General features: G+C 39.1%; 1 protein-coding gene across 1 annotated transcript in view; it reads left to right on the plus strand.

The window, feature by feature from the left end:
- The window catches only part of TTLL5 (tubulin tyrosine ligase like 5), a 306,157-nt gene that overhangs the window by 100,985 nt on the left and 180,837 nt on the right, over positions 1–24,335 (plus strand). Inside the window, exons 19-27 of the mRNA XM_043473030.1 lie at positions 2,683–2,840; positions 3,769–4,075; positions 9,098–9,218; positions 11,725–11,871; positions 12,966–13,069; positions 13,228–13,310; positions 15,634–15,756; positions 18,994–19,077; positions 19,638–20,033. Coding sequence (XP_043328965.1) covers positions 2,683–2,840; positions 3,769–4,075; positions 9,098–9,218; positions 11,725–11,871; positions 12,966–13,069; positions 13,228–13,310; positions 15,634–15,756; positions 18,994–19,077; positions 19,638–20,033 — 1,523 coding nt within the window. The remainder of the gene's footprint in view (positions 1–2,682; positions 2,841–3,768; positions 4,076–9,097; positions 9,219–11,724; positions 11,872–12,965; positions 13,070–13,227; positions 13,311–15,633; positions 15,757–18,993; positions 19,078–19,637; positions 20,034–24,335) is intronic.

Consider the following 24,335-nt stretch of genomic DNA (forward strand, 5'->3'; position numbering starts at 1 on the left):
CTTGGAAACTTTTTAACAGATGGGGCTGAAACTGCATATTGTATTTTAAAAAATGAACCTCAACCTCTATTGCTCACAAAAATTATAGGTGATTCATAGACATATACATAAAAAATATTGCTATAAAACTTTGTGAGTGAAAATATCTTTGTAACTTTGGGCTTGGCAGAAGTTTTTAGATATGACACAGAAAGCAGTAAGCAAAAAGGAAAAAAATGGTAAGTTAAATTTCCTCAATATTAAAAATTTTGTTTATTAAAACTACTTTTAAGAAAATTGTTAGGCAAGCCATAGTTTTGATCCATCTCAAAAATATGCTAATAAATGAGTTCATACTGTATGATTCTGTTTTTATGAAGTTCTAGGACAGGTAATCCAAAATGTGATGAAAAAATTCAGAACAGTTTCCTTGAGGAGTATGAGGGAGGGGTTTACTAGGAAGGAATGTGAGGACTTTCTGAGGGGAGAGAATGTTAGAATTTGGGTTGCATAGCTCTAGGTCTCATCAAATGGACATATGGACATTTAATATTTGGAAATTTCACTGTACATCATTTTTAGCTTACAGAAAAGAGAAGGGAAAAAGTTCAAAGCCCTATAAAACAAATATGGACCTCTAGATCCCAATAATTTCATCGTTTAAGTGTTTAGGAGTGAAGTACACTGATGTCTTTGTGCAACTTTGATAGGCTTAAAAAATTAAGTGGATTGATATTTGGATAGAAATAGAGAAAGTTAAATATATATGTGATGAAATAAATATAGTAAAATATTCATTGTAGAAACTGGCCAGTGGGTATACGGATGTTCACTGTATTAATTCTATTTAAATATTTCATAAAATGTTAGAAAGATAAAAGGAAATAGATGTAGGTAAAAGCTATTACAATTTATTTATAAGGAGTTCAATTGTTTGTTAACTCAAAAGCATTTATAGTAGGTTGGGTGTATGCTGAGCAATCTCAGACGTGTCACAGACCAGAGAGAGAAGATAAGCCTGGGCCTTGCCCTCAGAGAGCCATGCATACAGTTCTGGCTCTTCCCCCGGTGCTCCCTGCCTCCATGCCTTGTAACGGTGGTGATTTGTATGTCTGTTCAGGGTTCCTTAGAAGCTTATAGTTGTTATTTTAAACATCAGATTTTTAAAATTTTCTTTATTGTTTAATTATCTAAAACCATTTTCACAACTGTGTGGAGGGGGGGCAGGCTAACATTCAGTTGTTGAGATGATGATAAACTGGGGTTGAACAATTTTTACAAGTTTGTTAATTTGCTTCCCTTTTCTGCCCCCAGTGTCAGGACATGTCCAGTTCTTAGCTCAATTTCCTGCTCTAGAGAGGAGGCCTTCAAAATATTTATATCCAGACCATCCAACCAGAAATCCCTAGAAGTCTTAACCAGACTAGAAGACACAGCCTTTCCATCATACTCAGGGACTGAAAACTCCTAGGGGAATGACAATGAATTATGACCTCAAAGTGGCCCTCAACCTTTTGGTACCAGGGACGGGTTTTGTGGAAGACGATTTTTGCATAGGTGGGGTAGAGGGATTGTTTTGGGATGATTCTGGTGCATTGCATTTATTGTGCACTTTGTTTCTATTGTCATTATGTCGGCCCCACCCCAGATCATCAGGCATTAGATCCCTGAGATTGGGGAGCCCTGTTCTCAAGAGTTCACAAGGAAGAGAGTTCAGAGCCAACCAGTTAGATCCTGAGTTCTGGGTGCACAGCATTGGCTGCCTGCTTTCCAACACTAATGTGGACACGTCTTTTCTGACTTGGTGACTCGGGAACCCTGTCTCTCTTTGGTGACCTGGATTTCTCTGCCTGTCTTATACTCTGCCCGGTCCTTGTCTGGAGGGCTGATGATGCCTGTCACTTCCCTAATTTTATGATTTTCCTGATGCCTAATGTAGCTGTGGCCATCCCTCTCCGCATCCATGACCTGACTGAATTTGGCCTTGTCCCCCATCTGCTGCCTTTCCCTTGTCCGTGCCTCTCACCCTAACTCCTGACCTGTGCTCAACACCTGGGGAGTCCCTGCCACCTCTCCCCAGCTCCCCCCGTGACTCAGCGTGCTCCAAGAGAGACGTCCCTCCCATTGGGGTGCTTGAGACTTGATGCGTCCCGAGATCCCGGTGACTTTTCACAAGGACGCTCTCTGCCCGTGAGTCTCATTCAGGTCTGTGCTGCTCTCGTCACAGATTATCAGCTCTTCCTCTCCTCAACAGCTGCTACATCTGTATTCATTAAATATTGCCTACTTCAAAAGAATGTTTGTATCATTCTAAGTTATAATGAATAAATAATAAGTACACCTCTAGCCATCCCTCAGCTTAAGAACTGAAGTGTTACCAGTATCTCAAGTCATTCTTAAGGCTTGGGTGTTAAGTAGCACTTTATGATCTCTGCACTGAGTAGTCAGCTTATATCATTGGATAGATAAAAATGCTTAACCGTTGTCTTCAGACGTATTTTTGTTCAGAACATTTAACAAATTCAGATAGGCCATTAGTGAAATTTTAATGTAGATTCCAATATTCCCATTTATCGGCCAGACATTTCAGAACTCACTAGAGAAACCATGCCCGGTCTGACATCATGACAGAGTTCTGTCAAGCTTAGTCTTGGAATAAAAGAACTTCCTGAAAGTTCTAGCTGCCATGTTTTTTCCTCACAGAATGGTGGTTGATGGAACACCAGAACTGAAGGTAGAGAGTATGAATTCAAGGGCCAAGCTGCACGCTGCTCTCTATGAGAGGAAGCTCCTGTCTCTGGAGGTGCGAAAACGTAGACGACGGAGTGGCAGATTAAGGGCAATGAGGCCAAAATACCCAGGTACCTGCCGGGGAGCCTTCACCAAGCTCCATTATCTATGTCCTGTCAGACTGATGTAATCAGCTTCTTAACTAGTACTTAATGAATCAGGACTTTCCTGATCACATACACTTTTATATATATATGTACATATACACTCTTCCTCTAAAACTCATTTCAAAAAGATCAGTTTTTTAAAGCTTCCATGCTATAATATTTGTATTGAAGACTATCCGAAGCACACACATATTGGCTTTTGCTCTTATTCCAGCATCATTTCGCTACCTGATACTTAGCTTAAGTTCAATGGAACCCCGGAGCATTCTTATTTGGGTTTTTCATGATTAGGTATGAAGTCAAATTTATCCTTTGGCATTTGCTGAATGGTGTAAGTATTTTAAACACAAACAGAAAAGGGAGAATTTCTTTCTCTCCCAGAATCTCCCATGTTATAGATCTATTTGTCACTGACAAATTGACTTCTCTTTCTCTCTCTTTCTTTTGTTTGTTGAGTGCCTGTGTCAGGCACATTAGTTACTGCAGTTTCACTGACAAATAAAAAGCTATGGTCCTTGTCCTCAAAGACCTGCCAAAGCAGTGAAGGAGGAGAATGGATAAACATAGGATGGAAAGATATTCCCCTGCTCTGTGTACCTCCATGAAAAGCATCCCTCTAAAAACTTAACACCCTCTAGAGATCACTAAAATGTTTTCTGCCTAGAGATGTGAGAGAGCCATTGGTATTGTGATGAGAAACATCATCTCTAATGAAGATCGTTAGGTTTTTAGAAGGTAGAAGATTGGAGAGGGATGTGTGTATGCTGTTAACTGTGCATTATTTGCCATCTGATTTAGAAGTGGGTTTTTACTAATAGGATAAAAGGAAGGTATTGGGAGAGAGGAAAATTTAATCCTTTTTTCAGCAACATTAGTGATTCTTCGCATTTAGTGATTACCCAACCAGCTGAAATGAATGTTAAAACTGAGACAGAGAGTGAAGAAGAGGAAGAAGTTGCATTAGACAATGAAGATGAAGAACAGGAAGCTTACCAGGAGGAGTCTGCAGGGTCCCTTGGAGAAAATCAAGCCAAATACACACCCTCACTGACTGTTATGATAGAAAATTCACCCAAAGAAAACTCCATGAAGGTTCCTGAGTGGAATAACAAAGGTGAACAATGCTGCAAAATCGAAACTCAGGAGCCAGAGCCTAAATTTAACCTGATGCAGATCCTGCAAGATAATGGCAATCTTAGGTATGTATCTTTCCTAATTATTCTAGTAAAATTGAAATCATCTCATTTGTACTGTGTACCAGGGTATTGTGCTGGTGGCTTTATAGCCATTTTTCATTTTTTATGCACAGGATTCCTGTGAATTAATGAATGTGATTTGATATTATTATTATCAAGGAAACTGGGCCTTAGAGAAGTTGCTTGTCCAAGGTCTAGAGCTATGAATCAAACCCAGCTCTTACTAGCTCAACAAATATTTTGGGGTTTTGGTGTCAGTGATTAAAAGTACAAGGTGACCCAAGACAAGGAGCTCAAATCAGCTCATGGCCTAGTGTGGGGACACTTAAAGAGAGGGGGCTGTGACCTCACTATGGACAAAGGGCTCTTAGGACCCAGGAAAGGAGTGACTGGTCTTGCCTGGGAGGGCTGGAGAGATGTTAGGGAGGAGACAAGATCTGAACCAGGACTTGATGGATGAGTAGGCTTTCAGGATTTGGGAGGTGACAGTTAAGTGTGGGAGTGCTAGTAGAGGGAATAAGGGCACAGAGGGATGATAGTAAGTCATTCATTCAGTCCCTGACAAATGTTTATTGAGTACCTGCTCTATATCAGGAATTGTGCCAGACTGTGTAATGTTACAGTAGAGACCAAGGCAGGCTCTTGAAACTCGCAGTCTAGTGGGGAAGGCTGACAGGAAACAAGGTAATTTCAGGCAATAGGAAGTGCTGTGTAGGCAATAAGATAAGGTGCGGTATTAGAGTGTAATAGAGCAGAAAGTTTCTTTAGATTATGGTGCTTCGGACATGGAGAGGTAACCTTTAGGGTGAGTCCTGAATGATGAGGAGGAGTAGGTCATGTGAATATCAGGCGGCAGAATATTCCAGGCAGAACAGCAAGTATAAAAACCCTGCAATTGAAATGAGCTTGGCAAGTCTGAGGAACATAGATTAGTGGTGTGGAGTTATGTGGAGAAAAGGGTGTGGTAAGAAGTGAGACTAAAAAGTTGGATGTCATTTGACCATAAAGGGACATAGAGGAGCCTGGACTTTTTTCTAGATGGATAATTTTTAAGCAGATGTATGATATGGTCAGATCTTGATTTAGGAAGTAAATTCTGGTCACACTGTGGGATAGTGATTGATAAGAGGAGAACTAAGGGTAAAGATTGAAGGCAGGAGGAGAAGGGGATGACAGAGGATGAGATGGTTGGATAGCATCAACGACTCAATGGACATGAGTTTGAGCAAGCTCTGGGAGATGATGAAGGACAGGGAAACCTGGTGTGCTGCAGTCCATGGGGTCGAAAAGAGTCAAACACGACTGAACAACAGCAAAGGATAGAGCACTGAGTTAGGGGCTGTTCAAGTAGTCCAGAGCGGGGAAGATGAAGGCCCTATCAGAGCGATGGCTGTAGGAGTGAAGAGGATGGGATGGAGTTAATGAAACTTGCAAGTTGAAGTTGCTAGGACTTGGTCTTTGTGGATGTAAGAACCCCACAGAGACTAAATTTTTGCAAATTTGGTCACATGATATTGCAGCCAGTCAATATAAGGAGCACAGGAGTTGGTTTCATGATAAAAATAATGTGTTTTGTTTGGGACACAGTGAGGTGGAAGAGCTCTGGGGTGAAGATGTTCAGTAGATAGGTGAAAATACAGCTTTGTAAGTCAGAGTTGAATAGGACTGTACAGCTTCAGAGTGGATGAACTTGTTCATTTCAGTTTAGTTCAGTAAACATGGACAAGGAGAAAAGGAAGAGAAATGAGGCCTGGAGAAAACCAACATTCTATAGTAAGAGATCAAGAAATAGCAATTAGAGAGATAGCTATAAAACTGGGAGGAGGCAGGGTGGTAAAAGCTACAAGATGAGAGTTTCAAGCTAAAGAGTGAGTGCCTCAGACAGCCCAGTTTAGAATGAGGCCTCGGAACAGTCTCTTGCATTTATGACGTGGGTGTGGACTTTGTGGATAGAAGAGAAACTGTGAGCTGAGTTTGAATGAAATGAAAGGAAGGTGAGAACTCATCAGAGAGCAAGCAAGAGAAAAAAGATTTCTTAAGATAGGGATTCTGGAGCTGATTTATAGATTAGGGGGAGGATTTGATGGTAAAAGAAGTAGAGATACAGAAATGGATATATTGTCATATAGGAAGGTGGAAAGAGGCCAGTGGAGGGGTGCCTCACCCTCTAAGTCAGAAAGAAAGGACTAGGCGTGCGTACATGCCCAGTCATGTCCAACTCTTTGTGACCCCATGGACTGCAGCCCACCAGGCTCCTTTGTCCATGGAATTGTACAGGCAAAAATACTGGAGTGGGTTGCCATTTCCTACCCCAGGGGATTCTTTACCACTGAGCCACCTGGGAAGCCCCTAAAGCACTGTGGCTTGAATGCAGTAGTTAGAAGTTAAAGAGTCAGGAAGTGTAGGTGTTCATGCATGATGGCCTTTATTTTCTAAACCGCAAGGCTGGAGGGCGATACTGGTGTTTAAGGGGCTGGAGGGTAGGGTTGAGGTTTGGAGTGGTGTGTGGAGGATGAGAGGGGTCCCATTGGTGGAGAGCACACTCAGCTCTATCAGAAGATTTGGCTGTGACTTCACTGGTTACCAACTGACTGTGTGATCACGGGCAAATCAGAGTGTCTCCGTTTTCTTTTCCGTTAGGCCAAGTTATCAGGTTAGACATAGACAGGTTTTTCAGACTGTGCTCTCTAGAGGGGAAAGAAGAATCCACTGAATTGAAATGGAACATTTCAAAACCACTGAGTTATATTCTAAGGTCCTTTTTAGCAGTAACATTCTACTTAGATGTTGTAGAAATAAATTAGTTATTCCTAAATCTCACACATCGCACTTTCAATGAGTAAGCTGTTATAATTGCAGGGCGTGTTCGTATAAATCATGATTTTCAAACTCTGTTCCCCCGAGCTGCCTCTCATTCTATGGGGCATCTCAGTGGCTACTGAGGGATCTGGGGGTGGTCCATGGCAAGGCTTCAAGACTCCAAGCCCCAGCCCACTAGTTGTATACTTTGTATACTGAGGATCTACAAAGGCTTTTATGTTTTAAAAATAGATTTCTCCAATGTAAATCATTCTAGCTTTTTGGCTGGTTTGTTGCAGATTTCTAGCTGACCAGTATCTCTAATACCTTAGGGGACAACCTCAGGATTAACATCTCACAGATCTCTGTAGTAAGATTTGCTGCTGTTGTTTCGTTACGAAGTCATCACCGACTCTTTTGTGACCCCATGGAAGTTATCTTAGTGAGGTTTTTAGAAAAGGAAAAAACTCAATACTTGTTCATTTGATTTGCAACAATGATTTGCCACAAAATAATGATTGAAATCGCATCTTCCAAGCAATAATTCCCATATCCAAAGACCTCTGTATTTTAATATTAGAGGAATAATCAATAAAATTGGGTATTCTACATTTGCAGGTATCTGAAACATGACACTCGTAGCTCATTATATTGCAAGTGAATTTGTTGGCCAAAGTGGAGAGGTTTTTTGTTTGTTTTTTTCCCTTCACTTTGACTTGAAAATAATTTGTTGTGGAGGGAAAATTTATGGGAATGGTTGAGAGGAAAGTGATACATGGTCTCCAGAGCAAGGATTTTAAGTGTGGCCTTGATGAGAAACATTTGAAAATACACATTTCAAAATCATATTGTGCTCCCCTAAGCTGTTCTTACTAGTGACAAAGGTGCAGCTTTATATTTCATGTTCTGAAGAGCTTGAAAAGCAAATCTACCTCTGTCCCTTCTGACACTAACACAGAAGCTAGACATAGACCCTCCTAGGATTTCCAGTTTACTCTGGACCAGTCCTTCGTCCTCACCTTGGGGAACAGTGAGTAGAGAGCATTCAGTGATGGCGAGTGTGAGGAGTGTAAACAGAACTTGTGTTGGGCCCTAATCCTCACTGATGTAATTTTGGCTAGTGTTTCAGAAGGCTGAGCAGCTGAAGTAACCAAAAGCTCTCCTGAAGGAAAACAGATCTGCCGCAGTTTGCAGCTGAAGTGAAAGTCATCAGTGGTTGCTCTGGTACTTCTGTCCGCTGATGGCTGGCTTGGTCAGATTTCCTTGTTGCCTACCTAGGGCCCCCAGCAGAAGTCAGCTGGGCACTTCAGTGGTGTCACTGAGGTGCTCTTTATTGTATGCACACGTTGTCTTTTTCCCACCAAACATCTGGGCTCATCCTAGCCCATCAGTGCCTCTGCACCAGAGTCTGTTGGACCTCACTCATTTGTTCTGGGCTCCAACCACTCCCGTCTTGCAGTTGAGAAAAAAAGCCTGACATTAAAATTTGGTCTTAGAAGTTCCTTCGTAAGATTTATCTCTTTGCTGCTTTGGAGGCTTTCGCACACCCGCAATCAGTTGCCGTAACAAAAGCCATCCTTTTGTAGTAACGGATAAGTATGTTTTTAAGGGCCCATGGCACTAGTGGTAAAGAACCTGCCTGCCAGTTCAGGAGACATAAGAGACGCAGGTTGGATCCCTGGGTTGGGAAGACCCCCTGGAGGAGGGCCTGGCAACCCACTCCAGTATTCTTGTCTGGAGAGTCCCGTGAACAGAGGAGCCAGGCGGGCTACAGTCCATGGGGTCACACAGAGTCGGACATGGCAAAAGTGACTAAACACACAATAACCACAAAGGCAGAAAAACCTTTCTATATTAATACAAAGGTTCTTATGAAAGTTCAGTACTTTCCTATCCACTTCCTTAAGAAAGTTGTTTAAAAGTCCAAAGAGATAAGATTAAAGAGTAGAAAAGATGAATCTCTTTTTCTTGTTTTTTTTTCTCCCCCCATGTGGTAATAATGAGAAAATAAGTAGGATTCTTCATCTCTGGTTCTTTAAATAGAAAAAGCAGAAATCTCATGTGCTGGATAGAAGGAATCTTTATTCAGTGACTGTATGATGGGCTTCATTTTTTGTAGCCATCCTAATAGAAGGATTCTCAAAGGCCACATTGAGAAAGGCAAGCACGCATTTGGTTGATGCACCATTCTGTCTCATAACGGTATGTTGTTTTGGATTTCTGTAGCAAAGTGCAGGCCCGAATAGCATTCTCTGCCTATCTCCAGCATGTTCAAATCCGCCTGATGAAAGACAGTGGAGGTCAGACGTTCAGTGCCAGCTGGGCTGCCAAAGAGGATGAACAGATGGTGAGGTTCTTCTTGTTGGGACCTTTTTGCTTTCCCCTTTTTTCTTTCTCTCTCTTCCTTCCCTCTCTTTCTCCCTCACCTCCCTCTTTCTTTCTTTATTCCTTTCTTTCTTTGTTCCCTATTCTAAGGTACAGAACAGTATACTTCTGGAGAAGGAATCCTTCCACAGTGTAGCTTATAGATTTCTCTTACTTTACTGTGAATTAAATCTTGAATCTGGAGCCATGCTCATCGCAATATGTGTTGAGGTGTCAGTTTTCTTCATTCTGAAAATGGAAATTTATTCCTCATTAGACGTCAGGCCTGTGCAAAGCCCTAGAAAAGGATAACAATTTTCAGGGTCCTTTCCCAAGCAGCTTCACATACAATGTGAATTCACATTGCTTCACATACAATTAACTCTTTAAGATGGGCACTGTCATCCCCATTTTGCAGATGCGGAAACAAAGGCCTAGAGAATGGGGGCCTGCCTATTGTCCTGTAGCCCGTATGTGGTGAACCTGGAACTTACACTCAGGTGTTACAGTCGTACTTGATTTGCTCTTGCACCGTTTCCATGGATCAGAAGGCATTTGATTTCTACCCTCAGGGGTGGAGTTAGCTCTTTCAAAGTCAACACTTTACCACGGGCCCTCTGAGAATGTACCATCCTCCAGTTTAACTTTTTTTTTTTCTTTACTAGTTGTTACTTTATAAATTTCTTAGACTACTGAAAACAAACTTGTGTAATAATTTTTACTGTGTATTAGTCATTCGAACCTGCCTAAAATTCAATATTCTAGCAAGGTTTTCCTTTTTGGATCAGAATGACAGGAAGCCTCAAGCTCTTTGGAAAGGTCAGTTCTTATAGAAGAAGCAACAGTCATTCTTTACTTTTTTACCATAGACGTCTATCACTGAAAGGAGAGGGACCTCTAAGTCTGAGAAAGCTGTCTCCTTTGGCCAGCTCATGGTGATCCTACTGTAATTTTCAGTTCTCCACATATGAGAGGCATACAATATGCTGGACTTATTATAAAAACCTGATGGATATCCCAGAAAACGATTCGTGAATTTAAAGTAGCCAATACAACCCAGAGATAAAACCTTGTGTGTTGTGAATAATTCTTCAACCATCAGTGGAAAATGTTAGCTCTACTCTTTCCAAGTGGAAAATTGAAACTGCCTTTTTGAGAGTCAGTTTGTCTGCTCCACTGTGAAAAAATAATGTTTTAACATAGCAGCTTAAACCACCCTATAGTAAAGACAGCAGAGTGGAACTATGAAATCCAACCCTCTGGTTATGAGACTATTTCTTTATGTTGGAGTAAATTGGCACCAAAGAACAATGAACCAAAATCAAATTCAAGAAGAAAAGAACAATATCTCAGAAGAGAATAACCCTTGCAGCTGCTGGCTTAGAATTCACACAGGATTTCAATGGGGCTTTTAATAGGAATATTTAGGATCATCACTGCAGAACTTAGTATAAATTCTGTGCATTCCCAAATGACAATCTATCTAGACAGCAAAACCTTACCCATTACCTGGTGATTGTGACAGTGGTCTTGTTTATGAGGAAGGCAGATGAAGAATTGCCTTCTCTGATCCAAGTTCAATGATCTGATTGATATGCAGATTTCAAAATCCTTTGCCCCATCTCAAGTGAGATGTATCTCTTCTACCCCTTAATGACTTTTTACTGTGTTCTCCTTGCCAACGCACAACTCTAAAAGCACCCTTATTCTTGGGGAAGACAAAATAAATAAATAAAAAGTTATTGCCTTTCAAGCTTAGTAACAATTCTTTCTGTTTGTCACTAAACGTTTTAAGTCAGGAGTTTCTCCTCTTCACCTTTATTCTTCATTATCCATTCATTTCGTAACCTCTTTGTTCCATTCCCTTTACTGTGCTGAAAGTAGCTGTGGTCCTTTCTCAATTCAGCCTCTTGGAAACCTGTGACGTGGGTACCTTCCTGCCTTGGCTTCCATGACACTGTTTTCTCCTGGGTTTCCTTGTACATTTCTGATATTTCTGTGATGGTTTGTTGTTGGTGTTGGTTGTTTCTTTTCTGATTCTTCCTCCTCTTTCCTTCCTCGAAGTGTCAGTATTTCTATATTCTTTCTCCCCCTTCTTTTCTTTGATGACTTCCTATCTTTTCCTAAGCACTTTTCTCTGATTACCCTATTAGAAGTGATGGCTGCAGTTTGGATTATTATAGTACTATGTATATATGAATTGTGGTATTTTACAGCAGTTACTTTATTACGTAGTTATTTGCATACAGACTTGGTTTTGATTTTCTCATTGTCAGCTTAGGAGTATGCTACATTTGTTTTGTTTTGTTCTGTTTTGTTCTTGTCTGGCTGTATTCTTCTTATACCTAATATGTTTGCTCTGGGTCTTATTTGTTAAAGAGTATAGTTTACCTCTTCTTATCTCTCTATTGTATAATCCCCTTGTAGCTTGTCTTCTGTTGCTTAGTACAAATGCTTCTTTTTCTCCCCAATGATTCTTTAATTTATAGGAGCTAGTGGTTCGTTTCCTCAAGCGAGCATCAAGTAACCTCCAGCACTCACTGAGGATGGTATTACCCAGTCGGAGACTGGCACTTCTAGAGCGCAGAAGAATCCTGGCCCACCAGCTGGGTGACTTTATCTCTGTGTACAACAAGGTAGGTGGTTCATCCGTTAGTCCTGTGCTCTGGATCACCACCCACTGTCCGAAACAGGCTAGAAGCCTCTGTCCAGCTGGGTGAAGAGGGTCTTTTTCCCTTCTAGCGTCATCGTGTGCTGTGTGTGACAATTATGGGGAGTTGGACCTCACTCCTTAACCCAGCTCATCTGAAAAGCTACTTATTACTTGTGAGGGCCCAGAGGCCATAGTTCACTCTCATCCGGAAGCATATTCCTTTGGAGTGCTGTTGCATCTGAGATGGATCCTGGGCTGTGTGAATTTGCATTGTCATTACTGTGCCTAGAGACAGTGGTGAACTGACTATATGAGATCAAATTTGAACTGTGGATTTAATATAATGACACGGTCTTCTTTCCTGAGAGAGTTATACTTTGCTCTCTAGAACATTTTAGATAGTGACTTCGTTTTACAACCAAGCCCAGAAAATTGACTATTTAGTGAGAATAGTTTGCAAACTATCTTCTATCCATGGTCTTAGAATGCTTTAGAAATGTCATTTTGGAGTGGGAGGAGCTGGGAGTGTGCTCATTTTTCAGATAAGAAATCTGAGGCCTGGAAATTTAAATAGCTTTTGTAAAATGTGTGGAATGGTCAATACAAGGTCAACACAACAAATCCATAGCTACATAGTTACTCTAGCTCTGTTGAGAATTTTGTCTTATATAAGTGAAGAATTTATGCAACTTGGATGCTTCTATAGAAGTGTCTTCCACGTCTGAGCTTTTCTCTTCCTAATTGTAACAAAATACAGTGTCTCTGTTGTCATACTTCAAGTGTGACCGCAGATATCACCAAGGTCTTTTTTTTCACAGCGCTACCTGAGTATATAAGTAAAAACATGATAAAAATTTATGTTTATTCTGCAACTCTGAGTTGGACACTTTAAAATGTTTCATGAAATGATGGCAGAAAATAATATACTAAATTTATAGGTGGCCAAAGGACATTGAAGAAGTGAATGTCTTTTCTATAAAGACAAATTAACCCAACAATAATGAAACCAGATGATGAAGTGTGTATTTATCAGGAGTCAGTTTATCTTGTTTTTCTTTGGGATTGGGGACTGGATAGGAAACAGAACAAATGGCTGAAAAGAAATCAAAGAAGAAACTTGAGGAAGAAGAGGAAGATGGGGTGAATTCGGAAAACTTTCAGGAGTTCATCAGACAAGCAAGGTAGAAGACATCCTTCATTAATAAAATAGTATCTTATTCTGTCTTCCACACTGCCCCATTGAATTCCCAATATTCTCTTGTTTCTAACATGGATGTGAGTACAATCACTTATAAGAAGAAAAAAAGGGTTTCATAGCCTTTGTGTCTCCATATCTCAGCCAATTATTGGCAGTTGTCATGGTTTCAGTTATCAAAACACTGCTGCTGGGCATCTGTGCTATATTTCTAGACAGCCTTCAAAGTACACACCACTTAAAGTGCTGAGGGAGCACTTTGGAAATTTGAAGTTAGAGGCTTCTAGTGTTTACTGCATCTGAATTTATTCCTGACCTACTGATGCAGTGGAGATGACCACATTTTGCCTACATTGAGTGGGTTGAGGAGTTGGCAGTTTTTCAGCACTACGAGGGTTATGCCTAATTTATATAAAATAAAACAAGTCCTTCATGCTTAAGGTTAGCCTTTAGGGATTGAAAATAGCAACATTCAGCTCTCTGTCTTAATACAAATTAGCCAAGCCACTTTGTCCATTTACAGTGTGTTTGCAAAGAAAGAAGTAATAAAGGCATTTAATTTTTAATTTTATAAGACTTGTCCTGGGGAGCTTTTTTCTTAAGTAGAGGGCTGTACAAAACCACTAAAATAAAGCATAAACCATTTGTAAATCTGCCTTAATTAGTCTTCAGTCATCGAAGTCCCAGTGGGGAGAAAAGCAGTAGGAAATCAGCTCTTTGTTGATCTATGACATTAATCAGGTGGTGACTTATCAACACCAACATAGTGTGATCTGTGTGTAATACTCTGTATGCACCTAATTATAGCCCCAGGATCATGCGCTTAAACATACAACAAACAAATACATCATTTTATAGGAGTTCATAATTGTGTAATGTTATTTTGTTGACATTCTTAGGTCTTGAGTATGGTTGATAAAGCAAGTATAGAAACAAAGCAAGAAGTAGTTTCTTACCTCAACATTATGAAAATAGAAAAGAAAAAAAGGCTAGATTATGTTCAGAAAATGGCTCTACTTTTAAAGTTAAAACATTAATTTCTAATTCTTCCTGGAGATCTTCAAAATCTCAGAAATATAAAAAAAGAAACTGAAAAGCAACCTTTTAAGAAGTGAAGAGCGTTTCCCCTACCAGGCCTATTTGGCTGCTAAAAATTAGTTATATATACTGTTAACCAATGACATAGACTTGGAGATAAAATATTTTAGAACATATTTACTACTGATTGTGGATTGTGCTGATTGTTGGAAATATGCACTAGCATCGGTTCTTTTGTTACATTTGAGGTGGGACATGGATACACGTGTGTGTCAGAGTTGGCAAATTCAGTTTACCCGCAGGAGTCAGGCAAGAAAACATACATTATAAAGTGGGCAGAGGGTAAGACTGGAGGTATAGAGCGGTTTATATTTTGGCCAGCCTTAATCTTTCCCTTTTCTGGGAAGGGCCAAATGAAACACACTGACAGCCCGAGGCACTCACCTGTTTGCACCCTCAGCTTTAGATCTGTATGGTTTCTCGGGTTGCTTTCTGCTGGCTCTCTGCTACTTCGGAGACCTTGGAGTTTACCCTGAGATTCATAGAAGCAGTTTCTGGGCTTGTCACTGCAGTGTATTCTGAAGTTGGGATATAGGTTCTTTGTAATGATGCAGGAGTATTTTGCTTATTTGAAGGTCACTTATCTGGAACATTGACACGCTCCATGAAAAAAATGCAAAAGGCCATTGAGAAGCTGCTACAGGTGTTAAAAAACCCAGACATAATATGCTTACTGCAAGAATTCTAGTAAACAGGTCCTCTTCTGTTTCCTTATGCTTTTCATTTTGTGGGTGTTCATAAAAAGTGCATATAATTTCTATATTTGAAGTTACCTAGAGACTGTTTCAATCTCTATTGTCTAGGTGGTAAGGGAAATCTTCCCTGGATACACTAGTGAATCTCCTTATTTATGACAAAGTGACTCCTTTAGTGAATATACTCCAATTATCTAGAAGTGGTAGGTGGAAAAACTGTCAAGGACCACATAATAAATATTTCAGACTTAGTGAACTCCATGTGGTCTTTATAGCATATTCTTCCTTAAAAATGTATAAGCCATTCTTAGCTGGGAGCCGTGCAGGAACAGACACTGGCCAGTTGTGGCCCACAGTCTGTTCCTGGTTGACCCCTGACTTAGAACGTGGCTGTCCGGTAGAACTTCCTATGTTGTAGCTACTGACTACTTGAAACGTGGCTAATGTAACCAAGGAAATGGATCTTTAATTTTAATTCATTTAAATCTAGATAGTTACATATGACTAGTGGCTACCATACTGGACAGTGCAGATTTAGAAAATTCACTGTGAAATAAATAAAACCTTGTTGTGCTTTAAAATTTTCAGACTACTTCATTTATTTTCCTTGTAACTATCTATTAATAGGGAGTTTTGAGCTTGTGCTTTTCATTTCCCCCTTCTTCAGCTTACTCCATTTCCATAATAAAGTCTGATGGAAAGATTTTCCAGAACAGCTTCCTGTTCTGACCATCCTTTTTCTCCCCATTTCAGTGAGGCGAACTGGAGGAGGTGTTGACTTTTTATACTCAAAAAAACAAGTCTGCGAGTGTCTTCCTGGGGACGCACTCAAAAAGTTCCAAAAACAGCAACAGTTTTTCTGATAGCGGGGCAAAGGGTGGTAAGTATGTTGGTTAATTAATGAAAAATAAGAAGAACAAGTGAAAAAGTGAGATGCACAGAGGAGAACCAAAAATAATATGTCGCCTAAGCACTAATAGACTCCAAGGTGGTGAAATTTTGTAGTTGTGGGGGTGGAAGAATGAGGAAGCCTTGTATTTTTGCCCTAAAAATGGAAGAAGGTTATGTTCTAATTTTTTTTCCCATGAAAATTAACAGTAGAGAGTTGTTTTCAAGGCAAACTAACAACAGCTAACATTTTGTGAGAACTCATGTTACTGTCTATTGAACATGATCTTATTTTTTTACTTGCAAAAACCATATGGATTAGGTGCTATTATAAAACTTCTCTACAGATGAGGAAACAGAGCTGAAAGAGGTGGAGTAGCTTGTTCAGGGCTGCCCAGCACTGTCCAGTGGAGCAGGAATCTGAGTCTTCCTGACCCAAAGCTTGTGCTCTTAATCTCTGTTCTTCTGCTTCTCCTGATGATTATTTCTCACTCTCGTTAAGTTTTTTTTTGCTTCTTCCAGCTTATCACCATTTGCATTTCGGCTATGAGAATTCTTTGTTGTACGGGATTATTCCCACATACCTGGTGGGATGTCTCATATCCTTAGTCACAAGCCCTAAATGCTACTGTCTTCCTTCAGTCATTGTGATAAGCCAGTGTTCCCACACATTTCAAAAATTTCTCACTGCTGGGGAACTCCAGGATTGGGGATTTTGAAACTGACGTGGACCAAAATATCCAGCCCATGTCATATGATCAAAAAAAATAGCAGCAACACTCAGTTATAAATAAAGCTTGTGCTTCAAGTGTAAGATTCATTTAAAATCTAGATGGGAGCGTAAGACACAGATAATCCATATACTAATTTTGTAGTATGCTAACCACTAGACTCAGAGAGGCAGACTTCTTCGTTACTCTTAAGGTGATCATAGCCTAATGTGGAAAGAGCCAAGACAATTGATCATCTAAAATGTAGGGTGCGTTTTCCTGAGGAAGCAGTGTTAATGTTTCCAAAACTGATTAGCTGCAGAGGCTAGTCTACAAAAACCTGTCTAGCTCACTGTATAATTGAAGTATTATATTAGCAAAAATCCTTCTGAGTCCACCCTCTTCTTTGAGCCTTCCTAAATCTAAGTTCTAAAATTTATTCATCTGTTCATTCATTCCTTTTACATATTTTTTAATAGACACCTATTAAGTGTCAGACATTATGATAATAGTAGTTGCTAGAGAGAGCAGGGATCAGGACTGTCAAAATTCTTGACTTTATAATATTTATTGTCTGCTTGATGAAGTTGTATGAGTAAATTCAGGAAGAAAGTTGATAGAATCTCTGAAAAGGTCCTATAACAGTGTTGGGGAAGGGAGACTGAGGAGTTTTTGTAATGGAAAGGGAACTGTGTACTAACCCAGGGAATTGAGGTCCTAGCTTGGCATTCAGATAGTAACTTCTCCCCTGGTACTAATGGGGAAGGTACTAGGTAGCACCTATCTGTACAGTTGGTTCCTCAGAGATTTTGGGGTTCGTGTATTAAGGACTACCTTTATGTAATACAGTAAGTCCCCTGTGTAACGAATGAGTTCCATTCTGACAGCGTGTTCGTAAGTCCAATTTTGTTTGTAAGTCCAACAAAGTTAGCCTAGGTTCCCAACTAAGTACTGAATAGGTTTATAATACTTTTCACACAAATAATACGTAGAAAACAAGCACAAAAATAAAGCATTTTTAATCTTATAGTTCAGTGCCTTGAAAAAGTACAGTACTGTACAACAGGGCTTCCTTGGTGACTCAGTGGTAAAGAATCCACGTGACAATGCAGGAGATGCAGGTTCGATCCCTGGGCCGGGAAGATCCCCTGGGTTAGGAAATGGCAAACCACTCCAGTATTCGTGCCAGGGAAATCGAATGCAGACAGAGGAGCCTGACAGACTATAGTCTATGGGGTCTCGAGAGAATTGGACACGATTTAGCAACTAAACAACTGTGCAGCAACTGGCATACAGGGGCTTGTTCGCATCTTTGAAAGTTTGCAACTTGAAGGTTTGTCTGTAGGAGACTTACTATAACATTTATACCTAGCAATACCAATCAAGATTAACTAGACAGGCAGTTCCCTCAGTCAAGGGAAGAACATTATGACATTCGATAGTATTTGGACTTGTTTCAAACATGAGCAAACAAATGTGTGACAGTGTTACCACTGCTGATGGTGGTGGAAAGAAGAGAATTCATATGTCCCTGTTCTTTCATTCTGAATGATGGTCTGTGAAATGGCCTTTCTTAAGTTTTTGTATGAACTTGGCCCTTGAGAAAAGATTTTGGGAATATTTCTCTAAGTATATGATTAGCTCTGGCTGTTCTATTTCAAAATTCTGTAGTAGGAAAAGAAAACCTGATTTATTATGGTGGAAATTTATGTTATTAGAATGATTTTCTTATTGAATATACTGATTAGTAAGCAAATTCACTCAACTTATTCAAGGAAAACTGAGGAGATTAAGATACAGAGCTGGTGCAGTATTCAGGTATCATGCCAACAAATACTGGGGCTGTTATTTTCATATCTTGTCAGTTCCCTGTCCATATGTATTGTGACTTCTTTGCTCCCGTGTGTGCCCCCAACCAGTTTGGTCTCGTAGTTCTCCAAATTTGAATTCTTGACAGAGGCATCTTACTGCCCTGGCATTCGTGCTAAGTTGCTTCAGTGTGTCTGACTCTTTGCGACCCTATGGACCATAATCCGCCAGGCTCCTCTGTCCATGGGATTCTCCAGGCAAGAATACTGGAGTGGATTGCCCTGCCCTAGTCCAGGAGATCTTCCAGACCCAGGGATCAAACCCATGTCTCTTACATCACCTGCATTAGCAGGCGGGTTCTTTACCACTCACACCACCTGGGGGACGCCCCTTTACTGCCCTCACTTACTGTCTTTCCCAGGCAGGTCCTAGTTTGTCAGCAGTCCATGGATCGCTGCCCTGGGTTTCCATATCTTTGCCTGGTTCAGTCAGCTGGAGCTGGGGTTGGGGCTGGTTTGGAATCATTTGCTTGGTGTCCCACTCACCAGGGATATGGACACGGCCATCCTTGGAAAAGTGCAGTGAGAAATGCAATAGTTCTTGGCACTGATTACTAGTTGCGTTATATTCGGGAAACAAAATGATGTGTAGAGTGGTGCTCTAGTGTTTGATTAGTGACAGAACCTAAGCTTAGTGTTTATTTATTTCAGATCACCCTGAAACGATTGAAGAAGTGAAAATAAAGCAGCCCAAACAGCAACAGACAACAGAAATTCACTCTGATAAGTTATCTCGTGAGTGACTTCAAACCTGCATAGATTTGCTATTCTCAGATAAATCTCTTAATAAAAAGAAACTCATCAGATATTAAATGATTTTAGGGCATGCAGCGTTACTCCAGAAAGCTCATTTTCATTGTTTTTTCTTCTCTGTTAGAATTTCCTTTTATCTACCTGTTAACCTGTTAACATCTTTCCGAAGAATTTTTCACTTTCCTAATGTTTAAAATTCTGAGCACTGTTTCTAGAAGGGTGAAAATCAGAGGGAGAAGAGTTAGCTTTCATTACCAGAAACTTTGTCCTGATGCCCTGACGTTTATAAAACACCCGTTCTGGTTGATGGAGGTAGTCGCCACGCCAGCTTTTAACAAGGACTAGAAATGAACTATTTCTAATGCCAGATTGTCTCAGTGGGCAAAATTCATTGTTCATGATGAATGCTCATTAAAATTTGTATTTTTCATAGTATCTGTTTCATGCTAAGGTTAGTTTGATGTTTAAAAATGTTCCTGTTTACATATAGAGACTATGTGTTTGTTTTTCCTAATGTGATCTGTTTTTGTTTGTTTTAATAGGATTTACCACTTCAGCAGAAAAAGAGGCTAAATTAATCTATACCAATTCTTCTACTTCTTTCTCTGGTCCTGCTGCTCCCCTTCTGCAGAAAATTCCCAACACCCACTTGTCATCTGTTGTCACCAGCTCTGACCTCTCCCCAAGGTCAGGTCTCCATTCTATATCTCAGGTCCATCCAGCTATCCCCAGCATGCCTCACCAGCCAGCAGTTTTACTGAGCACAGTCCCTGACAGTGCTTCTCTCTCCATCCATCCTGGGACACAGAACGTACCAAGCCCCGCTGGCCTGCCACGCTGTCGATCAGGCAGTTACACCATTGGCCCCTTTTCCTCTTTCCAAAGTGCTGCACACATCTATAGCCAGAAACTGTCTCGTCCCTCTTCAGCAAAGGCAGGTGAGTGAGAAAATGAAAGGGAGTCCACAATGTCAGCTCCTCCCCAGCCCCACCGAAAGAAGAATGGCATCTCTCCCATTTGCTTTTTCTTTTCAAAGATAAAAGGATGCAGGCTGTGACTAAGGAAAAGTCTTGCGTTTGGTCCAGTGACATTCATTCACTGATAAGAAAATGCAGTGCTTTCTTTTAGGTGCTGAAGATAAAGAGATGAGTAAAATAGGGCTTCTGTTTACTGGGAGCTTACAGTGTGGTCAAGAGATAATTGTGATATCTGTCTTTTTGTTATTGAGTTCTAAGTGTTCTTTATATATTCTGGGTACAAGTCCCTTGTCAGATACTTGATTTAGAAGTATTTTCTCTCATTCCCTTGTTTGTCGTTTCATTTTCTTGATGCACAAAAGTTTTTAATCTTGATGAAATCTAATTTATTTTTTCTTTTGTTGCTTGTGCATTTGATATCATATCTGAAAAACTATGACCTAACCCAAGGTCACAAAGATGTCTGTTTTTTCTAAGAATTTTATAGTTTAGGCCTTTTATCCATTTTGATAGAATTTTTTATATGGTGTGGCATAAAGTTCTTAACATCATTCTTTTGCGTGTGAATATTTAGTTGTCCCAGCACCATTTGTTGAAAGGGTATTATTTCCCTGTTGAATTGTCAAGACACTCTTGTGAAAAATCATTTAATCTTAAACGTAAGAGTTTACTTCTGGAATCTCAGTTCTGCTCCACTGATCTATATATCTGTGCTTGTGCCAGTACAACGTTGTCTTCATTACTGTGGCGTTAGAAATAGCCAATACATATTTCTATTTTCCTGTTTTAAATTAATTTTTATTGGGATGTAGTTGCTTTACGATGCTGCATTAGCTTCTGCTGCGCAGCAGAGTGACTCAGTCATATACACACATATATCCACTCTTTTTCAGATGCCCTCCTAATGTAGGTCATCACACAGCATCAGGTAGAGTTCCCTGTGCTACAGCAGGTTCTAGTTAGTTATCTGTTTTATACGTGGTAGTGTATATATGTCAATCCCAATCTCCCAATTTATCCCATCCCCTCTTTCCCCCTTGGGTGTCCAAACATTTCTTCTCTATATCTGTTTCCCTGTTTCTGTTTTCAAATAAGATCACCTATACCATTTTTCTAGATTCCACATATATGTGTTAATATATGATATATATTTGTTTTTCTCTTTCTGACTTAACTTCACTCTCTATGACAGTCACTAGGTCCATCCACATCTCTACAAATGACCCAGTCTTGTTCTTCTTTATGCCTGAGTAATATTCCATTGTATATTTGTACCACATCTTCTTTATCCATTCCTCTGTTGGTAGAGATTTAAGTTGCTTCCATGTCCTGAATAAATCGCCAGCATATATTTCTTAATTGGCACCTGATTTCAAATGAAATGGATATTATAATATGAAATTTGAATCAGAGATACTAAATGGTCTATTTTAATGTCATAAATATGTACAGATATGTGTATTTCTGCTAATTCTGAGTGATTATTCTTATGATTTAATCTTCTAAAATCAATATAATACTCAGTTATGTTCTGATTTAAATTTTCTCTCCCATGTGAAAGAAATTCAGTAAGGTCAATGTCTCCAGTACCTTGTGTTATCATCAGAACTTCTTTTTTAAACCTTTCTTTTTCATACATTTCCCAGAGAATGGTAAGGAACAGAAGAAGCTAGTCAATTTGGAAATATTTCCTGATTTCCATTGTGATTTCTTTCTTGACCCATGGATTGTTATTGTTTAATTTTCACATAGTTGGCATTCTCTGTTTTTTGTAATTGCCTTTTAGCTTATTTCCACTGTGGTCAGAAACCATACTCTGATATGGCTTAAACAGTAGTGGACAATAATATATAAATAACAATATATAGTTGACTACAATAATAGCCTAAAGGTGATTAGAGTCAAATTTTTCTGTGGTGATGAATAGTTTTGGAATGAGGTTAAGATATTATTTAGACTTTTTCATGATATATATGCTGTATCATGTTTCTCAGGGGTCACCACTGAGAAAATTAAAATATGAAAACTTAAACATTTGGGAACGGAAATGAATTGGGCCTGGGGAAACACCAATAGACATAGAAGTGCAGAAAACACAAAGCTTAGAAAATGCAGGAAATGGAGACTTAAAGATGGTAGACCAAGTCCTAATATATGAAGAATCAAATGAATATAAATGGACTGAACTTGTTAGTGTCAGATTGATTTTTTTAAAAAATCCAACTATATGTTGTTTAGCAAAGAAAGACACTTGTAAAAATAAGGACATCAAATGGTTGAAAGTAAAAGGATGAAGAAAGAAATGCCAAGAAGTCTTAAGTTTAAATAATATCTTAACCTCATTCCCAAACTGTATTCATCATTTTAGTAGATGCAGAAAAAGAATTTGATAAAATTCTGTACTCATTCTTGATAATAATTCTCAGAATACCAACCAGAAAAAAGTGGTATAGCTATATTAATATATGCTAAGTTTACTTAGCGTGAAAGTGAAAGTTGCTCAGTCATGTCTGACTCTTTGCAACCCCATGAACTATACATACAGTCCATGGAATTCTCCAGACCAGAATAGTGGAGTGGGTAGCCTTTCCCTTCTCCAGGGGATCTTCCCAATCCAGGGATCGAACCCAGATCTCCTGCGTTGCAGCTGGATTCTTTACCAGCTGAGCCACAAGGGAAGCCCTAACTTAGCATATATTAACTTATATAAGGCTTTAAGAGATAAAATTTTCTTAACAGATACCGAGAGTAATTACATAAAACAGAAAGTTTGGTTCATCAGAAAAATAACAGTTTTAACTGTGCCTAACAAAATAACCTCCAAATAAGTAAAACAAAAATCAATACACCTACATGAGGAATCTGTAAATCCCACTATGTTAGTAGGAGATTTCCAATGATTTCTATTACTAATAAATAAAGAAATTTTATAAGTCAGCAAAGAAAGAGAGTTTGAAGATATCATAATGGAAATAAATGTAAAAGTTTTAGAGTTGAAAGATAATGAAAAAACTTCCATATTTCAGTGTGTGGAGAGCAGTGAAAAACAGTATTTGGAGGGACATTTACTACCTTAAATACTTATATCTGAAAAGAAGGAAGGCTAAATATCTGATCTCAGATGTTATAAAAACAGCAATATTATAAATTAAGTAAAGGAGAAAGAGAAAAGATATGTTAAAGAGCAAAGACAAAAGTAAAAATTACAAATTTCAAAAATAAAGTAGAGAAAATATCAAAGCCAAAAATTATTTGAAAAGCCTAAGGTGGTGGAGCAACCTTTGGTGAGATTGATCAGGAAAAGAGAGAAGACATGGATAAATGATATGAAGAATGAAAGGCACACAGAAAATACAAATTAGCTTAGGTGAAAAAAGTGTTAGAATACTGTTAACGACTGTGTTCCAATAAAATAGAAAATCTACACAGAATGGCTAATGCCACCAAAAGTATAGCATAAGTAAAATTGGCTCAAGAAGACAAAGAAAGCCTGAATGATATTATAACTGTTAACATAACTTATGTAATAATTTTCACAAAGAAAACTTGAGCCCCAGATGATTTTTATAGATGAGTGTTGTCAGTCTTTCAAGGGAGTGATAATTCCAATCTTAAACTCGGCATGGAGCATGGAAAAGAAATAATAACCCTTAAATCATTCTGTATGGGTAGGTTAATCTTGATAACAAAACCAGTTACGGACAGTATCAGGGAAATTACAGACTAGGATCATTTATGAACACAAATGCAAACATTCTCATCAAAATATGAGCCAGCCACATCCAGCAACAAATGAAAAAGATAAGATTCCATGAGCAAGTTTATCCAGGGAATACTAGAGGGTTTAAAACAGTAGAAAATCTATAAATGTCATTTGTCACATCAACAGATTAAAGGAGAAAAACTATATTCATCATTTTAATAGATGCAGAAAAAGAATTTGGTAAAATTCTATACTCATTCATGATAATAACTCTCAGCATACTAGGAAGAGAAGGAAACCCTCATTATAAAGGTTATCCACCAAAATCTCACCATAGATGTTAATGTAAATGGGGAGATACTGAAAGCATTCCCTTTAAGAGAAAGGAGAGGATGCCTACTAGCTTTGCTTCTATTCAGTGTTTTACTGGAGGTCAGGATCCAGCATAACAAGACAAAAAATCAAAAACATAAGCATCAAAAGGCAGGAGTTAAAATTTGCTTATTTATTTACAGGTAATATGTTATCTACGTAGAAAACTGAAAATAAGCTATAGATAC

Source organism: Cervus canadensis, chromosome 6, assembly GCF_019320065.1.
Source record: "Cervus canadensis isolate Bull #8, Minnesota chromosome 6, ASM1932006v1, whole genome shotgun sequence".
Taxonomy (NCBI): Eukaryota; Metazoa; Chordata; class Mammalia; order Artiodactyla; family Cervidae; genus Cervus; species Cervus canadensis.